The 11,154-nt window shown below is 36.8% G+C and overlaps 1 protein-coding gene across 3 annotated transcripts in view; it reads right to left on the reverse strand.

Annotated features, from left to right (window-relative positions):
* Positions 1-507: 507 nt before the first annotated feature.
* The window catches only part of L2HGDH (L-2-hydroxyglutarate dehydrogenase), a 33,644-nt gene continuing 22,997 nt past the window's right edge, over positions 508-11,154 (reverse strand). The window contains exons 7-10 of one of the 3 annotated variants that reach the window (XM_032481980.1): positions 10,985-11,152; positions 9,970-10,127; positions 8,721-8,852; positions 508-2,493 (exon numbers count right to left, since the gene is read on the reverse strand). In XM_032481980.1, the coding sequence (XP_032337871.1) occupies positions 2,298-2,493; positions 8,721-8,852; positions 9,970-10,127; positions 10,985-11,152 (654 nt within the window). In that variant the 3' untranslated portion in view covers positions 508-2,297. Of the gene's footprint in view, positions 2,523-2,760; positions 4,040-8,720; positions 8,853-9,969; positions 10,128-10,984; positions 11,153-11,154 lie in introns of those variants that run through there. The other 2 variants (XM_032481982.1, XM_032481981.1) reach the window with 2 other exon arrangements.

The following is an 11,154-nucleotide window of genomic DNA, read 5'->3' on the forward strand; positions in this document are numbered from 1 at the left end:
CTGGAGCAGGCATTCAGCCAGATCATTTGCCCTATAACCCTTAAAGGAGGCTCATGAGAAGCCTAACCCCCTGTAAGAGATAGCGTATCAAAGATGTCTTCCCAAGAGGAACTATAATTTTGTGTGAAATTCCAAAAGATTGATTTATTTATTGGAACCCCTCCCGCCCCCAAAAAGCACTGTGTATTTATATGTTATATACATTCTGCTATGTAACAGAAATAACCTTCCCTGGTGCTCCAGGGTATGAAGATAACACTGATCTCGGCCAGATACTGCCACCATCAAATGGAAAGCCATTTTTGTAAGTAGTAAAGTGCTCCACATTTTACCCAAAATACAAACTACTCTACCTCATTTTTATACAAGTACAAGCTTTTTTTTTTTTTTGATCGGCTGCTATCTTAAGCCTGTGATAGTGTTTCACACATAAAATTAACTTGAATCAGTAAATAACTTTCATTATTTACAATTTAAATAACTAAAAATTATGTTCACAACACCAAGGCTCATTAAAATATTTTTAATATTAATATACAATTCTTCTTTATTGACATAAATACAAAATGTTTTAAAAATAGAATAATCTACACATTCAAAACACTTGAAATAATTTTTTCACTTGTGTTTTCAGGGGGTATGGTAAAGACTCAAATGGAATGAGGGTTGCTTTAATTAGGATGGTTATTTTTGTAATTTCAGTCTTTCACAGCTTAGTGTATATGCAATGTTACTGTTGGTGAAATAGAGAACTGTAATGTTTTCTATATGTTAACAGTCTTGTAATGAAACAGAAAAATACCCTGTGTGTCACATTTCTGGGAGGAATCAGTTGCTAGGAAGAACCACTAGGGCTTGTTTCCTCTGAATGCTTTCTAATTGCTTTCTATATGCTCATCCCAAGCGTTGAATAACTGCTGAATCTATTTACCTGGGATGTGCTATTCTTGAACATGAGCTGACTGATGCTGTGCAGCCTTTCAAATTAACTGGTGAGGTAGCTCAATCAACGTCATCGCCGAGGCTTGAAGTGAAAAGGAAGAAGACAAAAGTTTTCCTATCAACCAAAATGCACATCTTTCTAACTCATCCATCATTCAGCGTTGGAGAGACAAGAGGAAAGGAAAAATGAAGAGACGATTAATCCAGAGAGACGATATGTGAGGGAATGGATGAAAATGTCTCACCTGAACAGTGGTTCTACAATAAAAGTTCCCCCACATTCTACCATATTTTCACTTATATTTCTATTTTTCAACTTTCTGAATTGCAAGAATCATTTCAACAGATACCACGCACGCATATATACAGTACACAGAATACAGTATGGCACTGAGCAACAATTTAAAATACTCATGAAGTACACATGAATGTAAGGCACTTCTGCGGTTTACAAAAGTGAATGCCTCAAAATTAGGTATCTCCTCAAAATGAAGAAATATCCTCATAAAAGTTTACAGGAGTCCTGAAAAGTCAAGTAGGCATGAATCATTAGTGATCTTGGCCAACATCTGAGAATGCTGGTTTAACTGAAGAACAGAGATATAAGAGGTAAATACTTTTTCAAATTACAGAGTTCTGCATATCAGTGTCAGCATTCTAAGTTGCTTTATTTTCTCAACCACAGAAGGCTGAAGAGCAGGCAAAACCACTGAGTGTACTGCTACTTCGATTTTAGTGATGACACTAGACCAAGTCAATTATAAAGAAACTGGGAAAAATAAAGGCTTCGAGTTTCTTTTCTAAAGTTATTTCTTACAAATATAGATAAGATAGAATCTTATTCAACCTACTTTGAAATATGAAATTTCATGTATTTTTTAAATCAAGAATTAAAAATTCCCAAATACGAATATTGTTACTCTAAGTAATGTGAACTTTTCTATGACTCTTCAAAGTTAAAAGGAGGTTTACAACCTTCATTATACTATATGTTGTCTAGGAAAGACAAAAAAGCTTGGAAACCACAAAGCCAAAGGTTAAGGGAATAATCAATTTTTCATGTCATCTTTCCCAGAAATGCTAAAAAAGCCAAGTCTTTAGATCATGGTTGGTAAAGATGGGTCACTAACAAAGTCAGGAATTCAGGACAGATAAAACTGTACCTTCTTTAAGAGCATGTACTTTAAAAAATTATTATTTCTACATTACATCATTTAAAAATTCAGCGGTTACCTAATGACATAACTAAAAATGTTATTTTCAAACCATTTTTCTTAAATTAAAATTAAAGAATGCAATTGATACATCCCTACTGCTGAATGTGGAGATTAAAATGCATACCTAGCTTTCATTATTTACAATTTAAATCTTTGCTGCACTTCATCTACAATCATTCCAGAAATGGCAAGGGACGAAGTGGCAGCAGGGGAAGGTGCGTTTCTCACATGAAGAATGCGATTTCCGATATCGCCAACTCCTCCATCAAATACAAAGTCTTCTATGAGATTTCCATCTCTGTCCAGGGCTTGAGCCCTTACTCCAGCTGGACCTCTGCAAAAGCAACAGTGGTAGTCACCTGACTGGAAGAGACAGGACACTTTACATATGTGTCAGTGATTTCAAAGTATTCTGAAAGCAATGAAGTCTTTACTCTTCTAAATACACAATTATGTGGAAACCCAGTAGGTTTGTGTGTAACCAAAAGTCAAACTTATATCCTTAGCCTAGACCATAATGCCTGTCATGTAACAGTGCCAATAAATGCTTACCAATGAATACACAAATGAGTTCTTTCCAAAAGTAGCAGATAAATCCATATTTAGTTAGATGTATTTTATTTAAATTTATAAAGTAAATTTATTGTAAAATCAATCAATGGGAATAATAAGGCTCTTCTGATTAATAGAAAGCAAAGAAAGCAGGAGTTATGCATATCAGCTGCATTCCTATGAACATTACAGAATTCTATGTATTTTTGTGTTCTGTTTTGGTTGTATACTATTAAAATTTATGGAGAAAAATATTTGCAAGTGGCAGAAAATTCTTGCTTTATAGTTTGTTTTAATTCTTAACAGTTTAGTCTTCAATATTAGGACAAACTTCAATTAATTAAACAGATGATGGGAAAAGCACAAAAATGAATTAACAACATGTTAAAGGTAAGAGCCTTTAATACTAAAAGTTATGTTTTATAACACTTGAGTTCACAAATTAGATTTTTTTTAAATTTTTAAAATAGTTTACTGATGAAGTCTGAATAAGACATTTTGAGTCTAAAAGCACCTCCACTGAAACTATTCTAGAAAAACCAGCTTGAAAACAGCAGCTTTATACACACCACCAAGAATCGAGAAATCAGGCAACAATATTAAACATTTTTTATTGACTCTGGGCCAATGCAGATAAGTACTTGAGGAAGATACAAAGAACAATACGAGAACACGATCTTCTAAGAGAGGAAAGATCGTGATAATAATAGCTATTTTTTACCAAGTGTTTACTCCATGCTAGGAATTCTCTCATTTAATCCTCACAATTACTCTAAGAGACTGTTACAGTTTATATTTAACAGCAAAGAAAATAGACTAAGTAACGTGCCTGAAGTTACACACACAGCTATACAGTTCATTGGTATAGAGGTAAATGTAAGAATTACAACAAGGGTGAAAAGTTCTATAATAAAAGTAAGTAATCTGTCCTATAGAAGCTTGCAGGAAATCTGGACAGGAGATTTTTGAACTGTAAGGATTCCCAAGTAAGAATCAGATACAACACTTACAACACAAAAAGACAGAATGGGACTGAGCTGAAATTTCTTAGGGTAAGGACATGTAACAGGCTATCAGCCAGTGTGTGGCCCCTTCTATACATTCTGTATTGGTAGCTTCTCTCAATCATCAAAGCAGCATTTCTCCTCTCTTTTCTTGGACAATGCTCCTGTTGCTGTTGAGAGCATCTCTGTGAGTTTTCTCGCCCCTCTCCTTTTATCTGGCAGAAGGCCAGTATGTAGAGGACACACAGTGGCATGACCATGTTGAGTGTTCAAAATAAAACCTTTCCTCTCCACGAAGGTTTATTTAGTACATTCTCCTTACTCCTTGTAAGCAAACAGAAGTTAATACTGATTAACCACAGTTAAAAAATGTATCTATACTTACTTCTTCCTCTTACAAACACCAACTATGTTCTAATGTCCCCTACACTCCTGCTCAAGTATTCAAAACCAATAATCCAAAGCGTAAAAAAAAAAAAAATACAGTACTAAGTTTTTCTAAGGATATCATTTTAGTTCAAACTAAAATAACTGTTTAACATGAAATGTTTAAACTACCAAATTCTTCATGTTTCCTATTCAGCACTTAATGCAACTTCTGGGTTTTTCTTTGTATGATTACATATAGGTATTGCCCCTCAGTGTACCTCAGTTTGAGACGAATATTATAATTTGAAATTTCAGGTAAGAGAAACCACAAACATCTTGAGGGCCAGGACAGCAGCCTGTACAACACCCCTACTTCGCCCCCATGTCTAGATTTACGCCTTGTATGTAGGAAGTATTCAATAGGGCTTGAAAACTTAAATTGTTTAACTTTTAACTCTTTTACATTCTATTTTAATAGCTGAAAGAACAAATGATTCAGCAAATTTAATATTTGTGAATTTAGCTATATTAAATTGCTTAATGCTATTTGTAGCCATGTATTTTGCCATATTTATAACTAAATTTAATGGTAATGAACACCCTAGACTCTTAAATATATCTAGAAACAACAGGTGAATATGAAACTAATGGCATTCATTCATCTGAGAAGGGCTGTATTTATTGCTTTATTATTCTGTGACAAACATTATCCTGTGGGCTGGAGAACAGCGATGACAGGCTACAGCTAACATATTTGTTCCAAATAGGACAATCCAGTATTTAAAAAACTCGCCATAGGATCTACCGTTAATTTAAAAATAGAAGTTCACATGAGCATAATTAAATTGAGAGTGGTGATATAGGCCAAGTCAACCATTCCATCTTAATTTCCAGCTGCAAAGGAGAAGTATTCTTGTTACAAATGTTCAACCAAACTGGACTGTGGCAAGAGAGCATGGTTTTTCTATGCTTAACTTTTGAATTTTGTTGACAATTTGGTTTACGGCTTAGAACATTTTAAGCCTTTGTAAATGTTTTGTGAGAGCGTGAATAACATGAGTATTCTGTAATGAGGGTGGGGGAGTTCTATGCATCCATTAAAACAAGTGTTTTAATTGTGTTGTTCAAATCTTCTAATATTTTATCTGCTTCATCTATCTTCGATCAACAGACATGTATTAAAATCACCCACCACTGTTATAGATTAATTGATTTCTGCTTGTAGTTATGTCAGTTTTTGTTCTTGGTCTACTTTTTAAGTTAATTTCTCAGCTTAAAGTTCCTAGATCAAACTGGTGGTACAAACTGAAACTTCAAGTACTTGTGAGGGCAGGCCCAGGGTTCTAGATTTTTAGGAGATTCCCCCTGGCGAAGACCAGGGAAACTTTTTTTCTAGATGTCCTTTTCACTGATGGTATAGTCCTTTCAGAGCCCCTGGTTTTACAAAGGGGTCTCAGTTCCAACTTTTACCTTTCACAGACCCAAGGATTCTTTTCAGCACTTGAGTGGCAATTAAAACGTAAGTCTCTAATGTTTTACATCTTGTTTCATGTGGCGGATACATGAGTTTATACAACTGCCAAAATTCATTGAGCACTTAAGATCTGCATATTTTATTGTATGTAAATCACATATCAATTAAAAATAAAACTCAGCTTTGTTTATACCCAAATCAGAAAATCCACCCCACCCTTCCAGGTCAGCATCAGTACTAATTTCTCTCAGTACTTGGATTTTCAATTTCCTCTTTGTTTTTGTTTCTGAGATGCCCTTACTTTCTTGCACTCTCAGCTATAACTATTTCAAAGGATTTTCATTATATTTTCTCCAGACTCTCTTAGTATTTTGTAGTGTGAGGGTTACCAAATTCTCTACACAAATAGTTCTCAATCAGGGGAGATTTTGCCCCCTAGAGGACACTTGGCAATGTCTGGAGACATTTTTGGTTGTTGTAACCAGGGGAGAACTGCTGGCATCTAGTGGGTAGAGGCCAGGAATGCTGCTAAACAGCCTACAATGAATTGGACAGTCCCCAAAACAAAGAATTATTTGGCCCAAAATGTCAATAGTACCAAGAATGAGAAATCCTTTTTCTTGCAAAGGGGTCTAGATCACCTTTATTGCAGGACTGGCTTTCACCCGCGCATTTCACAACGACAGTGTAGTCTTTAGCTATTACTCATGATAAAAACATCTTACCTGAAAACTTATTACAGAATTACCCCAAGAAGATATTTTCAAAATGCAATGTGGGAAAATGAGGGGATCTTGGCATATATGTCTTCATGTTTTACATCCTTACAATGCTAACAGATACAAACTGCTGTTAAATTACCATGCCAACATTAATCACAGGACAAATTAAAGGACTTTAGAGCTAAACTTAGGAACCTCAGAGGTCATCATTTAATAATGACATACACCTCATGCATATTTGACAGGTTATAACTTTATGTTCCAATCTAACGTTCACCAGTAAGTCACTGCCCAAGATGCTCTGGCTAGGCAATGAGAAGTCCAGCTGGATGGCCTTTGGTGATTACTGCAGCTTAAGAACACCATCCTGAGCTAAACATCCCACTACAAGCGCTGCTTTAGTCCTTTTTCACTAGAACTGCTTAATAGGCTTCTGTCCCAATATTAATGATAGGGCATTTATGGTCTTACCACACTGACTGCAAGATATGCAGGACCTGGGCTTCAAAACATGAGAAAGTCTACTGATCTTGTTTTATTAGTAGTAGTATTAAGATTCTAGGCATATAACAAGGTACAAGGAATAACATAATGAACACCAATTTTCTTACCAAATAGCTTAAGGAATAAAGCATTATAGATGTGATAGAAGCTTCCTGTGAAACTCTCTGGGTCCCATTCTCTTCTCTCCCCAGAGACAACCACTCTCCTCAATTAGGTGTTTATCACTTCCATGTTTGTCTTTATTTACACATTACATGTGCAATCCATAAACATACACAGTATTGTTTAAACTTATAAAAATGGTATTAAACATATCTTCTACAATCTTTTTGTTACTGATAACTTCTTGCATTTAGCAGCTGCAGGAATCAAATGGAGTTGCTGAGTGTGTTCTGCTTTTTCATCTCCAGAGAGAAACTCATCTGTGACTGGGCTGAACGTGTCCCCAAATGCACCTGCCTACCGTGTCGTGTGCCCTTTTTGACTACATGCTAATGAAACTGGTAGCTGAAATTCACACCCTCACACCCAGATTCACCACAACCCACAAGTCCCAAGTCCAGTTCTACCATGTGAAATCCACTGATCTAAACAGTTTTCCTCAGGCTTCTACAAAAGGGTGGTAATCAAATATGGGTAGTGAATTCACTGCAACTATTCATACACAGAATTCAGTGTGCCCACCTATTGTGTTTTCCAAGGAATATTAATAGCAGTAATAGACACCAGATTTGACCAATCTATTTTCAGATATAAAACATAGCAAGTCGGCTAAGGCAGACCACTGAAAACATAAAAGCCTTGTTTACAGGTGAGTGAAAGAACATAAAACCCAGATATTCTTATCCCTTCCATTTCAAAAGGTGAGTAGAGGGGTGGGGGAGATAAGACTAAAAACATTAGCTGGGTTTTAACAGTCCTTCTAAGGACTCAAAGAGGCTGGTCTGAAAAGGATACACGAGAGTCAGGCTTAGGCCAGGACGCTCCCCCGAGGGAGACAGCTGCCCTCTTCCCAGAGAGAGTCAAGCTGCTGACATTTTACAGCAGGCAAGCTCGGCAGCTGTTACTGAGGAGACAGACACTTAGTGTTCCAGACATTCGTGGAGGGATGGATTCAGGGAGGAGATGACCTCAAAGTACACTGCTGATTAGGCCTAACGAATGGCTGGTTCAGGGAAAAGGTAAACAGTCTAAAAATATCACCAGAGAGAAAAGAAAATAGGCTTGTGTGGGATTTAGGACAAGCTATAGATCAAGTCCAGAAAGCCTTTTATCTTTAAGAAAAAAATCTTTAAGTAATTCTTCCTTTGCCCCACACCCCTAGAGCAGGGACCCAGACTAACTGTTACCACACTATTTCCCACTTCTGCCTTGCAAATAGTCCTTGAGTGGAGTAGGACTCAAGAAAGGACAAAAGAGGTAGAGAGGAAGCAAGGTAAGATGCCAGGTATAGGAGTATGCCTCTAAAAGTTTTTAAGAATAAACCAAAGTATAATGTTTTAATGTGTTTATTACCTAATTAGGTAACATAGTGATCAATTATCTCGTATAGAATTAAAGTCAGAAGGCTTTGGAATCACAAGAATAAGTGGCCAAGGAGATTTTTTAAAAATTCAGGCGAGATGTTTTATCATGCGTGATAGCTAGACACAAAGGTGAAGGTGGCATCACAATACAACTGCAATGGAGATTTCAGCTTAATGCTGGAACACAGGCTAGAGAAATGGACTCATAAATGGACCTAGATCATACACCAAGAGTTGTAATGCAGCAATGCCCAAACTGCAAGGGGAACAAACAGCTTGTTGGGAAAAAGCACACAAAAATTCAGTGGATACACTGATGGCAAGTGTGCTTATGAACCACCAAGTCAGACCCACCTCCCAAGTTCACCTAGGTTATAACTGTATTTATAGTCCTCGTGGCTTTTCCTTACCTGAGTATATCACTGACAGTAATTTCAGGGATAAACTTTTGAAGGTGCTTCACTGTTGCACTGAGAAAACAGGCTTTGTACATTTCATTAACTCCATAGGAAAAATTCTGGAACACCAGTTTAATCAAGCCACTGAAGGCAAAGAAAATAAAAACTTTATGAGAGAAAGGAATTCTTTATTACTATAAAACGCCTTTACAGATATTAGATTTTGGGGGAGGGTGGATAGCATCACAGAAATCTAGGCAAAGTCAGAAAACCCACATATCAAAAAAAAAAAAAAAAAATCAACTTTTGGCCAAGGTAAGAAGGAAACTTCATCAAAGGAATACCTTCCAAACTCTAAAAGCAAACATCTTTCAAACTCAAATTCCCAGGGAATGCCAGTTTCAAACCAGGATTCTATAAAGCTTGCCCTCATCAAGGCTTTTTAATGCAAATATCGCATGCTTTCAAAACATACCTAAAAGGCATTACAGATCTTTAAATCAGGGCATTAAACATGTGGGATATTTAGCTTACTTTTTCTTTAGGCAGCCCAAGGTAAGATACTCTAGCAGTGATTCTCACGTGAGACTCTATGGCGCCCATGTATATATACATTTTTATACACACACATGCTGGGAAGCCCCATCCTAAACCATCTGTATCAGAATCTGTGCAGGGTGAAACTCAAGTACAGCTTCAAAAGCTTTCTAGTGATTTTGATGATGTGAAACCCTCTGGAGAGCAACACTGCTAAAAGGACAAACTACTTCACTGAGTTATTTTTTATAACAGCAAAGACTCTGGATCCCAAGTCAATACAGCAGTATTGTTAGCTCTCCACAAAAGGAAACCACCTTTGTTATCAGCAGTTTCTACAGAAGTTTTCAAAATCGTGGTGACTGGCTCAAAACGCTCTTATCAAAGTAAACCATCCACTGATTCTGAGAGAAACTTTTTTTTCTTTAACTCAACTAGAATGTTAGCAAAACAAGATTTGGATTGTCAGCCATGTGATCATTCTTGGCTCTTGGTATTGTCCTTTCTAACCAAGACATCACTCTGGCTCATCAGAATTTTCTTGAACTACTTCAAGAAATAAATGTTATACTTATTTCAGAAGGCTCTTAATTTGGATTAAAAAACCAATGTACCAACCACAGATAGGAGGATTTATCAAATAAACAGAATATCAAGAAAGAAATAATTTCCCATATTAAAAATATTAGCACATAAAATCATTTTTTTAAGGAAATAAAGTTACCTCTTGATAATTGTATCCATAATATCTCTGGCACTGAAGTCGAAGGGTCTGTAGCCCTCTCGTTTAAAGGCAAGAACCGCATTTGGCCCTAGCCAAATACTGCCATCCATCCTCGGTGTGAAGTGAACTCCTAGGAAAGGAAATCGGCTATCTGGGACCTACCGATTTAACAGAGCAAAGAACTATTAGCCTCATTTCGTACTGCATTTTATTACACATGCAAACATAAAACGTTTTCTTCCCATGCATTTAATTTGCACAGCTTTTGATTTGTACTCTGTTATCCTTTTCTATTTACATGCTTCTGCCTAGAAATGCCACACAGGAAATACTGATGCTATGACACTAATGCACATTGTCCCACATATTCTTCTTTCTGGGTAAAGAAAATGTCCCATTTCAGGGTGTTCCCCACCCTCCCCAACTAGGGATATATGTGGTTGGCAAGAAAAATCAGTGCTGCCAGAAAAAGCATAACCTTCACAGTACAGGCTTTCCTAAAGGGGGAATGTAATAGGTTGAAGCAGATAAAATGGAGGTTTGGGCAAAGTTAGAAGTATTAAATAGCTAAACACTAGTAATTCAACCTAATAGTTCCAGAAAGAAGAATGAAACTTTCATTTAAATGGCTCTGTCTTCTATACGGTGAAACTAAAGAGTGGCCACACCCCCTTTCCTGCACCTACAGACAGTGAACTAAGTAAGAAAGAGAGCTGGGATCTGGGCACGCTACAAGGGAAAGTTCTCTGTGAGTACTTCTTCCACCAGAGAGGAAGGACTGGGTTCCTTCTTGACAGCCTTTACCCACAGTGCACACAAGCTTCCATATATTTATGGGTGATTAATTATAACTTAATAACTATGATACCAGAATAAAGATTTAGGGATTTAAGCACAAGAGAAACAGATGAAATGCTCTTCAAAATATCTCTTACTTCTAACCTCAGTAAAAGTTTTTGTTTCACTCCCTTTTTGCCCACAACCATCTTGAGAAAGTAGAAGCATCATTACCTACCGGATAAATATTTCCTTTTACAAGATAGCGTTTTTCTGGCTTCAAGATCAGGTAATCTCCCCGGAATGGTACAATTCGAGGATTGGGATTGCAGCCACTCAACTCTGAAATACGGTCTGAGTAAAGTCCTGCACATGTCACAACATACTGACATCGAACCTCCTCTCCCT

This window comes from Camelus ferus, chromosome 6 (genome assembly GCF_009834535.1).
Source record: "Camelus ferus isolate YT-003-E chromosome 6, BCGSAC_Cfer_1.0, whole genome shotgun sequence".
Classification (NCBI taxonomy): Eukaryota; Metazoa; Chordata; class Mammalia; order Artiodactyla; family Camelidae; genus Camelus; species Camelus ferus.